This window comes from Formica exsecta, unplaced genomic scaffold (assembly GCF_003651465.1).
Source record: "Formica exsecta isolate Colony F162 unplaced genomic scaffold, ASM365146v1 scaffold480, whole genome shotgun sequence".
NCBI lineage: Eukaryota > Metazoa > Arthropoda > Insecta > Hymenoptera > Formicidae > Formica > Formica exsecta.
Window position 1 is genome coordinate 263,438 of NW_021852036.1, and position 18,573 is coordinate 282,010.

Consider the following 18,573-nt stretch of genomic DNA (forward strand, 5'->3'; position numbering starts at 1 on the left):
TTAACTTTTACTTATATAGTATAATTGTGCAGTTCTTGATATTTCTCCTTACTTTAAGCACAGAACATACACAATGAGCATAATACACATCATTGAGGAAAGAAAACAATTATTCAATATATCAAATTTTAAAATTTTACCAAATTAAACATCGATGATATATAAATTAAATTCTATTAAATCAAATATTATCTTATAATAAAATAAAATATAAAAGTTAAAGAAACAAAATTTTGATCAATTTAAAAAAAAAATTTTGATGATAGCGTTAAAGCTGTTAGGCACAGGTTTTGCTATACGCAATAAAATATACAGAAATACTTCTTAATAAAAAAACAATATTATCTAACAATAAGTGTAGATTGTCATGGTACTAATTTCAACTTTTATTCAGATCAATTTTTAATTTTTTCAAATTTTTACTCCAGTCTTCTTTACAAAATTTGTAAACTGATTAAATGAAACTTTAGATTTTCTTGTGTAATGCATAGTATAATCTCCACTTCAATAATCTCGTACTAATAAGTAATAAAGAACAAATGTTTACTAAGGTTGAGAGGGATCTAAATAAAAGTCGAATTAGTACCATTATGCCTGCTTCCAAACTGGCCCTAATCATTATTTAAATTTTAATAGAAAAATTATATTAATAGGATATGTAAAAATATTTACTATCAGGAAATAAAAATTTATAACAAACGGACATAAGTTTTCCAGTAAGAATGGTGTAATATAAATTATCGCCACATCATTCTGTGCTCAAATTCAAGATCGAATATCATCGTTTAATTCTTATAGTACTATGATATACTCATTATATCAATCGTGAATAATATTCGGAAAAATGGGCAGGAGAATACTTTTTTTTTCTTATATGATAAACATCCGTGCAACGAATTTATAAAAAAAAAAACGGCGGTTTCCTTTTTCCGAATTGTTTCAGATTCTCATTACCGAAAGTGAAGAATGATATTAAATGTACCTTGATTATAGGTATTGCGTAAAACATTCTGATAGTTTATAGACTAGAAAAGTACAATCGACATTATGATATAACAGAAAAGCGAACTTTTTTTTTACATTTTCTCTATGTTACTTTGTAGGCACTTTCTACGAGTAACCGGAGACTCTCGAAACACACGATGGAAAATAAAACCCATAACGGTTCCCTCGATATTAAAATTAGTTTTACATCTTGTCTACGATATGACACAACATACATGATCATTCGTCTTACATGTAAGAAACTTAAGAACGATTAGGCGTACATTGGAAAACGTGCAACATTCCTGCGGATCCTATTGATAATGACACTATTTCTCTTTTCCTGTCATGTATGCAATTTTTTTATTGTATATATATGTTTTTATATCTTACTCGCTTATCATTTTCTCTAGTTATTTGTTCATTATAGATTTATTGCTTTAAATATAATTGCAAACCGATAAAATACTCACATAATATACAGTATTAACTCTATGTCACTATAGCTAGTGATTGGAAAAAGATAATTGATATATTTAAAGATATTATAGATCTGTCGAGCTATGTTAAAACATGACATTCGTATATTTATTATGTATCAAATAAATTTTTAGTATATACGACGTTCTGTCACATTAGAATTATTGATACAGATGAGTTTTCGCGAAACGCGTAAGTTAAACCATCCATAGAACATAGCTATTATAGCCGAGTATAGGGAAGTCAACAATTACAAGTGTTTCAGTAGCTCAATATTAATGATATTCACGTTTAATTTACAGATCTTGTTGCCCCCATCGATAATACTGCATCAAAAAACAAACTATTCCAATATTCATTATGTTTGAGTGTGAGCCATATCTAATTGTAGATTACAGTTTATTGCTATAGGGCTGTAATTGTTACTTTGATGTTTTATCGTATGGACGAATATTGTTTTATTTTCAATTCAATCACACTCTTTAAAGAACCCCTTTAAGCTTGCAAATTAGAATTTCTTTACTGAAATGCAAGTTGTTCTCGTTTTATCAATACTTTAAATACATGAATATGTAATGATTCTTTTCAGTGATGAAAAACAGAAATTTGATGCCTCCTTTAATTTAGCTACTTCTTGTTCATGGTTTTTTAAGGCACCTGATATATGTATGGTACGCAATGCAATATATATTTATATAAATATACAAATAAAATTTTTTATAACTAAAAACATTATTCGCGCCATTATTGTAACTTAAAAATCAGGGACTCTCTCCCCACACCCCGACGGGTACATATACTGATTTCTATAATTTCTAATTCAATACTATTACTTTATAATACTGAACAATAATTTTTTATATATTCCATATTAACGAAAGCACAATCAAAAGATTCAAAATAAGAGAGAGAACAAATTACTAAAATATAATTAAAATAGCATACACTATATATTAAATATATATAGTCATGTATACACACAAAACATGATATTATGTTTCTCAAAAATTCAAAAAAGAATGAATATACTTAGAGCAAAAGCATATAACATAATTGCGTCGCAGTCGGACAATAAATGCGCACTGCCGCTTCTAGAATTCGGGAATTCTTATATCTAAATGCGTATAATACTATAATAGCCGTTAGGTTCGTATGTATACTAGTGTGAATTGGCTTGGTAGGATGAATAGAGTAGTACCGCTTTGTGATCTGTATATGTATGTAAATGATAAAAATAATTTTTGGATATATTGACTAGTTTCTGATAATTTTTTATATATTCCATATTAACGAAAGCACAATCAAAAGATTCAAAATAAGAGAGAGAACAAATTACTAAAATATAATTAAAATAGCATACACTATATATTAAATATATATAGTCATGTATACACACAAAACATGATATTATGTTTCTCAAAAATTCAAAAAAGAATGAATATACTTAGAGCAAAAGCATATAACATAATTGCGTCGCAGTCGGACAATAAATGCGCACTGCCGCTTCTAGAATTCGGGAATTCTTATATCTAAATGCGTATAATACTATAATAGCCGTTAGGTTCATATGTATACTAGTGAAATTGGCTTGGTAGGATGAATAGAGTAGTACCGCTTTGTGATCTGTATATGTATGTAAATGATAAAAATACTTTTTGGATATATTGACTAGTTTCTGTCGCTTCCATTTTCTGCTTCCTTCCAGTAAATTTTCAGCGCATTTCAAGTTCTCTCTCTCTAGTCCGTATAACGACAACAGAACACAAAAGTGATTCACTTGGTGATTCTCGTCGGCAAAAATGTTTATATCATATTACATCTATATTACAGCTCTTTACGGAGTGGTCGACGTTAAAAATGTAGGATCTACCGCGGCTACCTTCGCAGTAAGAAACGCATGCATACAGAATAACAAGTTTTGCAACTGGGAACACTCCAATTCCTGTTGAAATGTATGCAAAACATAAATACATAAATACACCTCTATATTGAACCTTTTAATTTACCACAGAATTCAGTTTTACCTTCGTTTCAATAGCGATACTATCCGGTTCTTGGAAGTGTAATTTGAGCCTGCTTTTACCGTCGTCGCTGGAGCCTCTCAATTGAGAGAACTTGTAACGCCACGCAATCTCACCGATCCCTTCGTACGACAACGTAAATCCTTGAGTCCATTCTAATGTTAAACCCGCGCTTCTGCTATTAAAGGTCACTGGGAAGGTTTTGCTCTGAAACAAGAAAGAGAGAAAAAACATGATTAAAAGGATAACATTAAAATTGCTGATGATAACGTTAAAATTGCTTTGCATGCGGATCACGACGCACCTTTAAATATGTAACAGCTGAACATACGGCGGTGTGCCACGCTGCCTCGACCCGTAGGAGTTCCTGCCTGGTCTCGACGCTCAAGTAACGTGGCGGTTTTCCTGGGCTTTGCGCCAAGAAACAATGTTGCCGCTCGTCCACGTTCTCGGATTCGCGCATCACGCGAAACATCGTCTGGTATACCTTGAAAGTCAACGCGCAGCGTGACCAATCGCCGATATTACACTGAAAACGACAATAATATAAGAATGTTTCTACGATTTAACACACATGTAATCTTTATATGTACAATACTTCTCTCACTATTTTAATTATAGATTAATACATATTTAAGATTAAAAACAGTATTATTCACAGACAGCTCGTTTTTTGACGTGCGGCATTCTGTTTAAATTCTTACATTTTTTGTTTACTATGCAATTATGCATTCCATAAAATTATTATTATAAACCGATGACTTTAAATGAATCCCAAATAAACGAAATAAGGTATGCAAATTAATACGTACAGGAGGTGTCTCAAACAGCAACAGGTCCGGTCCCTTTAGAGCCAAAAATCGCGGTCTGTAACTCTGCCACGGTTGATTACTATTGCTTACTGCCTCATTCACCCAGCCCATATATTCTATACGTTCACCGACTCCAAAATTACGATTGTACAGTTTCATCTAAAATCAAATTCAAACTCATCTCCTCGATATGATACATGCTAACATTATCAGCGATTAATTATTTAAAATACGATATATAGAAAAAGATATATGGAAAATATGATACGCGATCAATCGCATTATTTGATCACCTGCAAGTGCGTTAATCCTGTAATGTTATCAGTTATGTATTTTAACCATTGGCTGAGAATAGCGCTATCATCGCAGTGTATCACTCCCGTACGCGCCCCATTAAGACCCCTTACTTCGAACGCGTTTCTTCTCAATTTGTCGGTGCCAAATATATATCTTGTGACGTACGCCATCATTAACGGAACTGAAAATGTCATCATTAATCATTATGTACCGCGAACGCTCGTGTTATACATTTAAATTGCGGCTACTCGATATTTTCAGCTCGAGAAATAAAGATACACATACACACATACAGTGTTTTTAAAATAAAATCCTTGACAATGCATGGCAGTCATTTTACATTCATATTGAGATACTAATAATAATGTGAGATAAATAAAGTACAGGAAAAACTAGAATTTGCGCATGTGACGCCAAATGTAATAAAGGAATAAATGCGATTCGAATCTTAAATTTATCTATTTATACTTGAATGAAAATATGGTTACCCGTAATGACGTCCACCCATCTTTTATACTGCATCGAACTGGAAGATGCGTTCGAACTTTGTCGACTGTGGCTGCATCTGGGACTGCCCCCTTGCCTATTAGGTGATATCCATCCGTCTTCCGCTGTGCCATTGGCAACATTATCCAACTTCTCTTCCTTCTCTGTTAATAAGCGTCAAAATATCAACGTAGAGAGGTAAGTATATCACAATTATTTTTGCAATCATTTATAATGTTACAGTACCGTTTTTTTGGAGAAATGGCTTGGCTGCTCGATAATGTTTGACCGTTAGAACTACTATGTCACCGGCATTTCTCAAAATATTGACAGCGTCATCGTGATTGCACGCCGTAATGTACTCTCCGTTCACTGTAAAATCATAGAGCATGGATTATATAATTTAATAAATTCTCGACATTGTCATAAAGAGTAGCATGTAATAAATAGAGAAAGAGATCTTGATTGTCTCGAGTATAATATGAAATAGCGTCGATGTCAACTTTTCTTTCAATAGAAACGAGCACAAATAGGAACATTGAAATCGATACTCATTAACTGTACAGGGTGCCATTCAACTATCGCGAAACTTTCAATATTGCGTCACAGCACGATGCAAATAATGTGAAGCAAATATTAATAGAAGATATTATAGCTTTCATACAGACTGAAATAATCTAAGTAGAATTAAATTAGTGCGAGAGAAGCAAGGATAGACGCATAATGATATAATAATACCAATATCGAATTTTCGACTTATCTTATTAATCATTTATCAGCAATTAGAGAAAGACGGATACTTAAGAGTGTAATGTACGAGAAAATATAAAACATATAAATATAACGTATAAAACATGTATTATATGAAATGTGTATTTCACCATGATGATGACGGAACTTATATTATATAATATAATTATATAAGCCGGCGCGTGCGTACAGTTTTATCGATACCTTTAATAATTGCATCTCCTACAAAGAGTTGGCCGCACTGATCGGCGGCCTGACCTTTATAAATCCTCGATATCAGCACTGGAAGTTTATGTTCCGCTCCACCTTTTATTATGTACAATACTTCTCACTATTTTAATTATAGATTAATACATATTTAAGATTAAAAACAGTATTATTCACAGACAGCTCGTTTTTTGACGTGCGGCATTCTGTTTAAATTCTTACATTTTTTGTTTACTATGCAATTATGCATTCCATAAAATTATTATTATAAACCGATGACTTTAAATGAATCCCAAATAAACGAAATAAGGTATGCAAATTAATACGTACAGGAGGTGTCTCAAACAGCAACAGGTCCGGTCCCTTTAGAGCCAAAAATCGCGGTCTGTAACTCTGCCACGGTTGATTACTATTGCTTACTGCCTCATTCACCCAGCCCATATATTCTATACGTTCACCGACTCCAAAATTACGATTGTACAGTTTCATCTAAAATCAAATTCAAACTCATCTCCTCGATATGATACATGCTAACATTATCAGCGATTAATTATTTAAAATACGATATATAGAAAAAGATATATGGAAAATATGATACGCGATCAATCGCATTATTTGATCACCTGCAAGTGCGTTAATCCTGTAATGTTATCAGTTATGTATTTTAACCATTGGCTGAGAATAGCGCTATCATCGCAGTGTATCACTCCCGTACGCGCCCCATTAAGACCCCTTACTTCGAACGCGTTTCTCCTCAATTTGTCGGTGCCAAATATATATCTTGTGACGTACGCCATCATTAACGGAACTGAAAATGTCATCATTAATCATTATGTACCGCGAACGCTCGTGTTATACATTTAAATTGCGGCTACTCGATATTTTCAGCTCGAGAAATAAAGATACACATACACACATACAGTGTTTTTAAAATAAAATCCTTGACAATGCATGGCAGTCATTTTACATTCATATTGAGATACTAATAATAATGTGAGATAAATAAAGTACAGGAAAAACTAGAATTTGCGCATGTGACGCCAAATGTAATAAAGGAATAAATGCGATTCGAATCTTAAATTTATCTATTTATACTTGAATGAAAATATGGTTACCCGTAATGACGTCCACCCATCTTTTATACTGCATCGAACTGGAAGATGCGTTCGAACTTTGTCGACTGTGGCTGCATCTGGGACTGCCCCCTTGCCTATTAGGTGATATCCATCCGTCTTCCGCTGTGCCATTGGCAACATTATCCAACTTCTCTTCCTTCTCTGTTAATAAGCGTCAAAATATCAACGTAGAGAGGTAAGTATATCACAATTATTTTTGCAATCATTTATAATGTTACAGTACCGTTTTTTTGGAGAAATGGCTTGGCTGCTCGATAATGTTTGACCGTTAGAACTACTATGTCACCGGCATTTCTCAAAATATTGACAGCGTCATCGTGATTGCACGCCGTAATGTACTCTCCGTTCACTGTAAAATCATAGAGCATGGATTATATAATTTAATAAATTCTCGACATTGTCATAAAGAGTAGCATGTAATAAATAGAGAAAGAGATCTTGATTGTCTCGAGTATAATATGAAATAGCGTCGATGTCAACTTTTCTTTCAATAGAAACGAGCACAAATAGGAACATTGAAATCGATACTCATTAACTGTACAGGGTGCCATTCAACTATCGCGAAACTTTCAATATTGCGTCACAGCACGATGCAAATAATGTGAAGCAAATATTAATAGAAGATATTATAGCTTTCATACAGACTGAAATAATCTAAGTAGAATTAAATTAGTGCGAGAGAAGCAAGGATAGACGCATAATGATATAATAATACCAATATCGAATTTTCGACTTATCTTATTAATCATTTATCAGCAATTAGAGAAAGACGGATACTTAAGAGTGTAATGTACGAGAAAATATAAAACATATAAATATAACGTATAAAACATGTATTATATGAAATGTGTATTTCACCATGATGATGACGGAACTTATATTATATAATATAATTATATAAGCCGGCGCGTGCGTACAGTTTTATCGATACCTTTAATAATTGCATCTCCTACAAAGAGTTGGCCGCACTGATCGGCGGCCTGACCTTTATAAATCCTCGATATCAGCACTGGAAGTTTATGTTCCGCTCCACCTTTTATGCTCAGTCCTAGACCGCCGACCTTCTGCCTGGTAATTTGCACCATGCGCTCCTTGGCGTCCAGAGGTGGCTTATTGTGATTCGCTGCCTGCTAAAATGTATTCTAGTCTTTGACACATTTCATAGAACGGTCCGTGATCGATAAAATATCACGTTTATATCGACGCGATGGTTATTCATTCTCGATAAATAGTTAATGCGACACACTATCGAAAGGCACTTTACCTCCAAATCCTCTCGTTGAAGTTTCAATACCTCCATCGACAAGTGCAAACGCATCGGGATAGGTTTACTTTTTCCATCGCTAACCGTCACCATTCCCGTCCGTACCTATTGATAATAAATTCAAATGATTAAAAACCATTCCCCACCGTCGAGAACTGTCACTTTATTCGCTCGAAAAATATGAGAAAAAACGCGCCCGTATCTAAATGGAATTTCGAACGAAAAGATACGGAGCGGCTTTAATAGCCTGATAAATCATATAAATTAATTGTCCTTAAATTAAATATCAAATCGAATATATCTCTTCACAATTTGTTAAAAATATTCCATTTTTGTGAGTTGCGACTTTAAGTTTAAGATTAACAATATATAGCTCTCTATTATTTTCTCTGAATAGTTTGCATTCGCAACACTGAGTCAAAACAAAAAAAGCAAGACAAAGATCCGCTAAATTAAAGGGAGGAAATAAAAGCTATTTCTTAGAGATCCAAGAGAGAGAAGAAGGGGTGGTACATGCGGAAGTAGTTCCAAGATTAAAAAAGAAGAGGCAGGCCGTGATGTGCGATATCGATATTAATAAATTTCTGTGCATATTGTTTGATTAACAAAGTCGCTGCACGCGGCCAAACATGCATTTATGCATGAGAACTTGAGAAAGGTTTCGATAAATTCTTAATTGGACGTCAGTCAGTGTTTTATTGGGTTACAGCGATCGTTTTCAATTATTCCAAACGGAATTATCGTTATTACGTTATTTCCCGTTCGTTGGCCGGTGGAACGAACCGTGTGATCCGGCCATTATATTTGACCCGCGTGAGACCGCAATCGGCTTAAATTAATTCATATTTGTTAATTTGTCGCATGTGCGGTTCGCGGGAACCGCATCATAGTTCGTTCAATCTATAAATGCCGATTATTTTTTTCAATGTGGCGACGACTTTGTTTCATTAATCGATTCCCCCTTTTTGTGAACAAGGACTCTCTAAATTATTCGGCGATTCGACTTTGATACTCTTTTCCTCGACGATGACAACTACAAGTGCAGTAAAAGAAAAAATAGTTAAATTATTAAGAGGATCAGTCAACATTTATAGACATCGTAATATATGTAGCAGATCAGATGTAATTCAACGCGAGCTATCTTTCATTTACGGGTTCCTTGACCGATGTTGAATCGATTTTTCTCAAGATGACGATATAAATCATTTACGATAAGAGTTGCCAATATTCTATATTAAACTTCTATATAAAATGTGAATTCTTATATATTAAAAAGAAAACTACGCGAACTATGAAAAATAAAATATAAAGATTGAAATATCGGAGTGGTTTATCAATATGAATTTATAAAAAATAAATCCATATCCCCATTTTTTTACATAGCGGTGAACGAATCGATCTCGTCAAAGAAAATTGCACTCGATTGGTCACGAAAATCCCGAAGAGCCCCGCAAAATTAATCGATTCTTGGCATGTATATATGGATTAAATGTGACAATCAAAAACGTGGCTGATAAATGAAATTTTTCGGAATCGTTAAACCGGGACATTTCAATAGATTTTTCTGAATGCCCTCCTTACACATTTATACGTTATATTTTTAGTAAACGAGCACAAGCAGCACGTTCGTTATTTGTCCTCGTTAACAATTCGTCCGTTCCAATTAATCCGACATTAATTATTATCAGAACGTTAAATTATCCTGGGAATATGATCCAGCGAAACGTGCAAAACGAGTTCTCGATATATCGATAATGAATCAGCTTGCGCGAAATTCACGTAATGAATTCTTTTTTCATGAAGTTTTCCAATATAAATTACGATTATGTATCTCATATTTTTAAAGTATTAACAATAAAACGATGGTGACAAAAAAAATGACTCCACAATTTTGGACAGATGCCACAGTTTCACGCATTATTATTACATTATTACATATCGTCCTCTATAAATTCAGTATATGTAATATTTAATAGAGTTTCGCAGTTTTCTCACTACCGCGACCTCTTTCGTAATAATCTTCAATATTCGAAGAACGCAACGTGAAAATAATGGTTGTCGTTCGTATAAGCTTTTCCATTTCTTTTTGATTCGAAAAAAACCAACGTGAAACACTCGTTACGCGGTTGCAGAACGAGAACTTTATTGCCACGTAACAAACTATCGTTGTTCTTGTAAAAACATGCAATATAAAAAAATCGCAATTTCTCTGAAGAAATAAAAAAAACTATACAACGCGTTATATACGTAATACAAGAAATTATTGGATGTAACAGTTCTTATGTAATTCAGCAAGATCTGATATTACATATTATATGTAGATATTATATGTATATATATATTAATGAAGTAATATTATTAACATGGTGAAAAACATTAAGTCAAAGTAATTAAATTAATTGGTATTTGTGGCACGAATATTGATTTTCTCCTCAGAATTGTATTTAATGGCAGATACTAAACTGCCAATGATACGTACGTAGGAGCATCTATCAAAGCGAATGATAAGGCTTGTTTCTGCGAAGGCATCAATTACGTGCCGTTGGAGGTTTCTTAGGCTATAAAGTCTAGAATCCCCCAATTATACTAAAAAGCTCCAAATAGCCAATTTCACCGTAAAGTTGTTCCTACAAACATTTGTTAAAAGTTAGCTAAGATTTAACTGTCATCCCCTGGCTCATCTTCCTACATTTAGAAAGGAGGACATAGAATCGCGCTTAAACTTTAATCATCTTTAATTAACGTTTATAGAAACGAATCGATTCTATCAATATCAATCGAAATTCTATAGACTGTCGTATCTAGCTATGTATATTGTAGCTAGTATATAATTGCTACGCGATTTGGAAGAAAACACGAGAAATCTCGGTGAAACAACAAATCAATTCTAAAGAAGATTTTTGTAAAAATGATGAAATCCGTGCCCGGTGAAACTTTTCTCACCATTTTCCGGCAATCGGGGCAATCATCGCCCGTTTACAGGAGATTAACGACGTTCCGATCGAAAAACATTTCATGCACCTGTCGCGTCGTGAATTTCATCGGGATGATAAAACGCGCCGAGAATGTGCGCGCAAAGAGAATAATTGACACGAGAAGATGCGCTGAAGATGTGCGAGCGCTCGTCCAGAAAATTCCAAAAGTCCAAAACGTAATTCTCGGATTTGCACGTACCACATCTTCGACTTCTAAAAACGTAAGAAAATTTATTTAGATTTGAGGTACGAGAGACATTTTTTCTCGTACAATGGAAGAGAATCATTTATATATCTTTGATACTTAAATTAAAAGTAAAATAATTAAATATATTAAAATAATTTTATCTATATTCTATTTTAGAGAAGATGTGCGTTGAAGATGAGAGTCAACTTTTACTCCACATTCAAACGGAAGTTTTTGTACAAGAGAGAAAATGTGATACATTCTATGAATGCGTTTTCTAATTATGGGGCATCCGAATGATATTGCTTCATCAGTATGTACGCGTGTATCCGCTCGAAACGGACAGTAACGAATAGAATTACGTGACGTGCAACGCGACCCGACTAAAATGCACCGCAGTCGCATACATGGTTCTTTTGACCTTTCATTCGCTCTTATCGTATGCAAAAACACGAGGCCACGCTCACATACCGTATCTAGCGGTAAATACTGCCGTGACTGCAATCCGTGATTAACATTTAACGAAACATTCATAGCTGGCTGAACACGGAATGAGACGGACTGTATACTTGAGATTAATAAAATACGATCGTATTATTTGCGCATATCAGAGGAATAATAATGTCAAGTTGCATTTTTTATTTTAAGGGAATATATGAAATTCTCGAATCTTAATAATTAATTTTAGATGCTAAATATCTCCGATCGTTAAATAAATATCTATCTGCCATATCATATCAACGAGACCATGTTTCCTAACAAAATTACAGTGAATTTTATCATTAACCGAGAGAAATTAAACGTCAGATACATTACATATATATTTGAATTACTCTTCGGAATTTAAATTAGTTTCCGAATTAATTTTAAGACGGACATTAATTTAATTGAATCTCTAATCGTAACTTGGTTTAATATATACGTCCAACACAATTATATATGGATATCCAGGAATATCTACTATGCACATCTGTTTCAAGCGAATGTTCCGAAACGCGTCGCGGCCAGGATTATGCGACTAATTGTATAAGCATGCAAGTAGAAGTCGCGGATACGCTTTATTGATCATCGAAGATCGACGGGCAGCGTGCCCGAGATTGCTTTGGCCCTTTTTCTCCGAGGAAAACCGTACCTTGAGCTTCTGATCAATCTTCTCCTCGATCGGAGTGCTCATCTTCGTCGCGTTGATTCTCATTATTCTCGGGCGCGATGAGTGAGGTGACGGCACCCTGGTCTATCGTCTGAGGCTCGTGCTACTGCTGTCAGCCTCGGCGACGAGACTTGTCGTGACCACCGCTGGCGACATCGGCGGGTACCGCACTATCGTGACTGCCACTGTCCCGACGACAGGCTGTTTCTCGCGACGACAGCGCGATGACCGCGACGGCCCTTCATCGCAGCGGCTCTCCCTGCGCGAAAAACGAATGTATATCAGAGGGGAAGAAAGAGAGAGAAAGAGGGGGAACGAGAGAGAGAGAGAGAAAGAGAAAGAGAGAGGGAAGAGAGAGAAGCTGCCGAGCGCGCGGCTGAAACAAGGATTGATATACCGGTGCGTTTTCAATTTCTGAAGCGCGCGAAAATGATCGTCGTATTCGTCGTATTCATGTCCAAAAGACGTCCAGAAGACATCCGGGGATATCCAGAGGATAACATTCGGAGGACATCCAGAAGTAACATCCGGAAAACATTCAGAGGAGAACGAATGTATATCAGGGGAAGAAAGAGAGAGAAAGAGGGGGAACGAGAGAGAGAGAGAGAAAGAAAAAGAGAGAGGGAAGAGAGAGAAGCTGCCGAGCGCGCGGCTGAAACAAGGATTGATATACCGGTGCGTTTTCAATTTCTGAAGCGCGCGAAAATGATCGTCGTATCCCTAATACTCATGTCCAAAAGACGTCCAGAAGACATCCGGGGATATCCAGAGGATAACATTCGGAGGACATCCAGAAGTAACATCCGGAAAACATTCAGAGGAGAACATCCAAAGGAGAACATCCAGGAACATCCGGAGGACATCCAGAGGGTAACATCCAGAGGACATCCAAAAATCAACATCCGAAGGACATCCAGAGAGTAAGATCTGGAGGACATGCAGAAAATAACATCCAAACGATATCTAGAGGAAACATCTGGATATCCTCCGGACATCTTTTGGACATGTATGTTGTTAGGGACCTTACGCTCGCGTCGAAAAAAATTTTCCGAAATTAAAATAATTTATGACCTTGAACCGTTGAACTACGCCTTTTGCTCGCGAGCAAGCCCTTCCACGGCATCGGGAAATTGAACCAATTTACGAGTTCGAATTTCGTTCCTTATAAATGAGTTTCGGCTGCGCTTTTTGTGTTCTCCCGCACGATCATCTTTCTTCAAAAAATCTATCCCTCTTCGCGACCAAAATTGATAACACTGATATTTGAATCCCTCGATTGGACCCGTAAGGAATGATTGAAGGGAAGAGTCACGTCGGGACGAGTCAACCGATTCCGGGTCAGCGATTCTCGGGCGGATTATTATAGCAGTCCCACCTATGTAACGCGGTCGGGTAGAAAATTCACTTGAGTGAAACCGGTGCCGAGATCGACGACGTCGATGTGACCGGAACACCGGAAGACGCGACTTCCAGACGATGAGCGTGAGTCTGGCGGCGGGCACCAACTGGATACGTCTAGTCTACTGTCAGACTGTCAGTGTCCAGCACGAGCGGTCCATACATATGTACACACATACATACTCGTATATGTATCGCGCGGACTGAAAGCCGCGGCGCATCGATTTATGTAAGGCGCCGCGCATAAGCGGAGCTTGTTCAGGCGCGGATCAAAGCGACCGTTGTCCCTGCGACTGATCTGATTCTTCTTATCGACTCTTTTCGGAGTGCGACTCGCGCTGCGAAAATTAAGGATATCTCGGAATACAATTTCATCTCTTGCGATAAATTTTGAATCTTAAAATGGAAATAAATTTAGATATACCTCCCTTGTATTTTCTGTACATAATGACGTTTTGATTTTCTTACACTGGTGTTTGAAAATATTTCACTCCAAAAATGACGCATTCCAAATTGTGATATAGAAATGGATTTATAAAAAGAAAGATGTGTGCCTGTGCTTTTTTTGGCCGTTGTCTCCTCGCGATAATGCCAAACTTCAGCTTTTTAGCCGGTCCTATATTTGATTTGGCGGGAATTTTGAAAATGTAAAATGAATATATAGTTACAATGGAATAAAATGCCGTAATCAATACCGAAATTATATTGTATTTTGCATTATTTTTCTTACATCTTCATATCCCAGCGCAAGTACATATAAATATCGTTTGACATATATATATATATATAATTTTTCAGTTTTTTGTGTAAATTGAATTATTTAATCATACAGTTATAATATTATATCACGTTACATCTAATTGATCGAATTGTTACTATGTCTCATAAACTCCTACACATATCACAAAATAAATATACCATTGTCATACATATGATATATGATTAATATCATATGGAAGAATTGTATTTTGTATTTAAATAATAAGTTGTATATTGCTTCTCTTCTACATTATTTTAAGTGAGAGAATTCTTTGACATACACATTTTTACATTACATAATATCATGTATATGCGTTATTATAATAAACATCCAATAAATATCCAATATTTCTTTTTTCCTTTTTTTGGATTATTACGACATTATGACGCATAATGTCATATCACACATTACAAATCATGCCACTGAATTCCAGTGATATACTTTTAGGCGTCTCGAAATTCTGAGACTTTCCATAAGTATTCCTATATAATTGTAATCATAGAATTTTTATAAAGTATTTTAGTATAATTCATGGAATAAACACCAAACACGGAATAATTATGGTTTTATCAACCATAATGTTTATCAGCCAAAAAAAAGTATTTTTGCTCATAATTTGGAGCAAATTGTTTACATCTTACTAATTGTAATTCTCTTCCATCTCATAAATTACGCACGTTTGAAATATTTGCATCTAAAAATTTACATCATAAAATTTGCCTTTATAAAGTAAAGATTAAATTATCAAAAAGATTTCTTTCTAAAATTATTAATTGCACCTATCTCACAGACTTCTATATATATATAGAAGTCAATATATATATTTATATATACAGGGTGGCCCACGTAAAGTGTTACAAGCTAATAACTCTAAAAATATTTGTCAAATCAAAAAATCGTTCATGAGAAAGTTTCATGTTTTCGAAGGGCCTTTCTAACTACGTAAACATAAAATTGTCCCCGCTCCCCCTCTAAACGGGGCGGGGGGTAATTTTAAAATTTTTAATGGAACCCCTCATTTTTTATTGCACATCCTTGTAGCTTATCTCGAGAACTTTTCAAAACTCTATAATCAAGTATTTTTTTATTAAGTGCTTTTTGAGTTATTTTATATCTTAATCTGACATATTTTGATATAAAAAATAAAATATGTCGTAAAATATTTAGTTTTCGATAAAGACCGTGGCACTCGTTATATCACGCATTTATCATTATCGACAATGTGTGCGTGCCAATCGCCGCCATATTGTGTCTGATTCCACAGCTGATCAGCTGATCAATGGGCGCGTTCAGCAGAGAAAGCGCTCAGTTATTGTCTTGTCAACAATCGACGTTGATTTGTTGGTTCTACAAGTAAGAGCCAATCACGTTCGATTGCTACTGAGCGGTTTTCTCTGCTGAACGCGCCCAATGGCCGCGTTAAGCAGAGAAAGCGCTCAGTTATCATCATAGAGCTCTGTTAAGCCCGTATCAGACTACGCATTGAAGATTGAGATTCAAGATTCAAAATGACTGTGATTGGCCAGCCTTAGAACTACGGATATTATTAAACCCGATTAGGGGTGACGTGTAAACGTAGTCATAGACATAGTATATCTAGACCGAGTGTTGAGGAGTGTGGGCCAAGGTGCACGTAAAAAAGGATATACTTTGTTCCGTGCTCCTTGCGTTCTCTCTCGCTCGCATGTAGCATAGCGTACTCTTTCGCTACGCTACATGCGAGCGAAAGAGAACGTAAGTGGCACGGAACAGAATATGTCCTTTTCTACGTGTATCTTTACCCCCACTCATTAAATAAAGGCAAACGCTCGGTCTAGATATACTATGTCTATGGTTATCGTCTTGTCAACACTTGACGTTGATTCGTTGGTTCTAAAAGTAAGAACCAATCACATTCGATTGCTACTAAGCGGTTTTCTCTGCTGAACGCGGCCAATGTTCGGTCTTCGGTCATAGCATCGGCCGCGTTCAGCAGAGAAAACCGTTTAGTAGCAATCAAACGTGATTGGCTCCTACTTTTAGAACCAACAATCAACGTTGAGTGTTGACAAGACGATAATAATACTGAGCGTTTTCTTGGCCGAACGTGGCCATTGTAATTACTATAATAATCGTGTGTGATCGCATGTAATATTGGGTGCGTTCAGGAGACATAACCGTTGACCATCGTTTTGTCAACACTCAACGTTGATTTGTTGGTTCTAGAAGTAAAAACCAATCACGTTTGATTGCTACCCAATCGTTGCACAACGTTGAGCAACGTCTCATCACTGAACGTTGATTTATTGGTTCTAGAAGTAAGAACCAATCACATTCGATTGCTGTGTTTCCTGAACATACTCACTTTCTCTTTTTCAACGCGCGCTTGTTTTTAATATCCTAATTTCTTTGAAAAGGAAAAAAATTTTCACGTTATGTGAAAATCAAATATTCCCAAAGTCCCAAAATTTTACCGCGCCGCACATCGATTGATCACGATTGATCGATTGCAAAGCGAACTGATTTTGTTGTAAATTGTCCCATATTGCCTTTGCATCCAACTTGTCATTTATAATTATAATTAGTTGTATTTACATAATGTAAAACATCCTCTGGATGTCCTCTGCTGGACGCGTTTTGGACACGTGTGTCTTGTTAGGGATACAGACAGACATTTTTTTTATTTGGGATTTTTTAATTGCAATTTATTAAATAGTACATGACATAAAGAAATAAATGGAGAAGCAGCTTTCCCTATATACTATCCTAAAAATTTAGGGCCAGAATTAGAAAGAGATAGATATATTTTTGTTTGAATCTCTATCTTATTTTTTATATTATATTATATTATATATTTAAACTAAAAACATTTTCTATTAGATATATATTATTTAGCAATGAAAGAGATACGCAGTTTCCAGGTAATATTGGTTTTGTTTACGAATTAAAACAGTAAAATTAAAAATGATTGTATGTAAATTATTTTTTTTAATTTATTGTGAAGTATCGACATATAAAGATGATGTTTTTGATCAATATGGTTCTATGGTATTATACATATAATAAATATAATATAGTAGCAAAATCAATCCTTGACAAAGATAGCGATCCACCCAGCATGTATGTATGTATTATTTTCTATGAAATGGGACATTCCTTTACTATTGACAGCTCTATGTTTTATGTTATAGAGCTCAATGATGTGAACCTCTTTGAAATTTGAAATTTGTTTGCCACGACATCATGACAACTAAGTTGACCAATAGTCACAGATGTCTAGACATCTCCTTCCAATAGGGAAATTCTTGTATTCTTAATATTTAAATGGCCGTAATGATCTGGGGTGGGTCATGTATTTGGGCCAACAACAGGTTATATTAGAGTGTAAATTCAGTTTTTATGCGTATATACTGGAAGAAGAGAAGAGAGAGAAAGAAGGAATTTTTGTTGGGAGGTGGTAGGAAAGAAAAAATGGGAAAGCGCAGAGGCCAGGGTTGAGTCGGGAATCGAACCCGAGATCTCCGGGATGTCAGGCGCGCTACACACTGAGCCACCGGAGGCCCAAGTTGCCGTGCAAATGATAAGATGAAATAAAAAAGAAATTTGGCGTCTTTTACAGTATTGTTTAAGTTGCCGTGCAAATAATAACAAAGCCGTAGGGAAAGAAAAAGATAAACTCTGAACTAG

At 35.3% G+C, this 18,573-nt stretch overlaps 1 protein-coding gene across 4 annotated transcripts; it reads right to left on the minus strand.

The window, feature by feature from the left end:
• Positions 1 to 2,735: 2,735 nt before the first annotated feature.
• LOC115241375 (gamma-1-syntrophin) lies at positions 2,736 to 14,758 on the minus strand. Of its 4 annotated transcripts, XM_029817109.1 has the most exons (12): positions 14,125 to 14,755; positions 12,732 to 13,008; positions 8,438 to 8,542; positions 8,207 to 8,303; positions 6,035 to 6,136; positions 5,327 to 5,452; positions 5,083 to 5,244; positions 4,591 to 4,775; positions 4,298 to 4,456; positions 3,790 to 4,014; positions 3,489 to 3,692; positions 2,736 to 3,406 (listed from the first exon to the last, which is right to left on the minus strand). In XM_029817109.1, the coding sequence occupies exons 2-12, from the start codon at positions 12,792 to 12,794 to the stop codon at positions 3,299 to 3,301; spliced, it is 1,536 nt and encodes a 511-aa protein (XP_029672969.1). In that variant the 5' UTR covers positions 12,795 to 13,008; positions 14,125 to 14,755; the 3' UTR covers positions 2,736 to 3,298. The 4 variants fall into 4 exon arrangements, with proteins under 4 accessions (XP_029672969.1, XP_029672967.1, XP_029672970.1 ...); XM_029817107.1 differs by lacking the exons at positions 4,298 to 4,456; positions 4,591 to 4,775; positions 5,083 to 5,244; positions 5,327 to 5,452; positions 6,035 to 6,136 and adding exons at positions 6,368 to 6,526; positions 6,661 to 6,845; positions 7,153 to 7,314; positions 7,397 to 7,522 and having other exon boundaries at positions 8,105 to 8,303; positions 14,125 to 14,758; XM_029817110.1 differs by lacking the exons at positions 4,298 to 4,456; positions 4,591 to 4,775; positions 5,083 to 5,244; positions 5,327 to 5,452; positions 6,035 to 6,136 and adding exons at positions 6,368 to 6,526; positions 6,661 to 6,845; positions 7,153 to 7,314; positions 7,397 to 7,522 and having other exon boundaries at positions 8,105 to 8,300; positions 14,125 to 14,756.
• Between the last annotated feature and the right edge of the window lie 3,815 nt (positions 14,759 to 18,573).

Excerpts from the sequence above, each read along its gene's own strand:
- LOC115241375 (XM_029817107.1), bottom strand. The coding sequence starts at position 12,794 with ATGAGAATCAACGCGACGAAGATGAGCACTCCGATCGAGGAGAAGATT. Across the intron at positions 7,523-8,104 it reads AGGAGATGCAATTATTAAAG|TGAACGGAGAGTACATTACG; the intron begins GTATCGATAAAA and ends ATGATTTTACAG. Across the intron at positions 6,527-6,660 it reads CAGGATTAACGCACTTGCAG|ATGAAACTGTACAATCGTAA; the intron begins GTGATCAAATAA and ends ATTTGATTTTAG.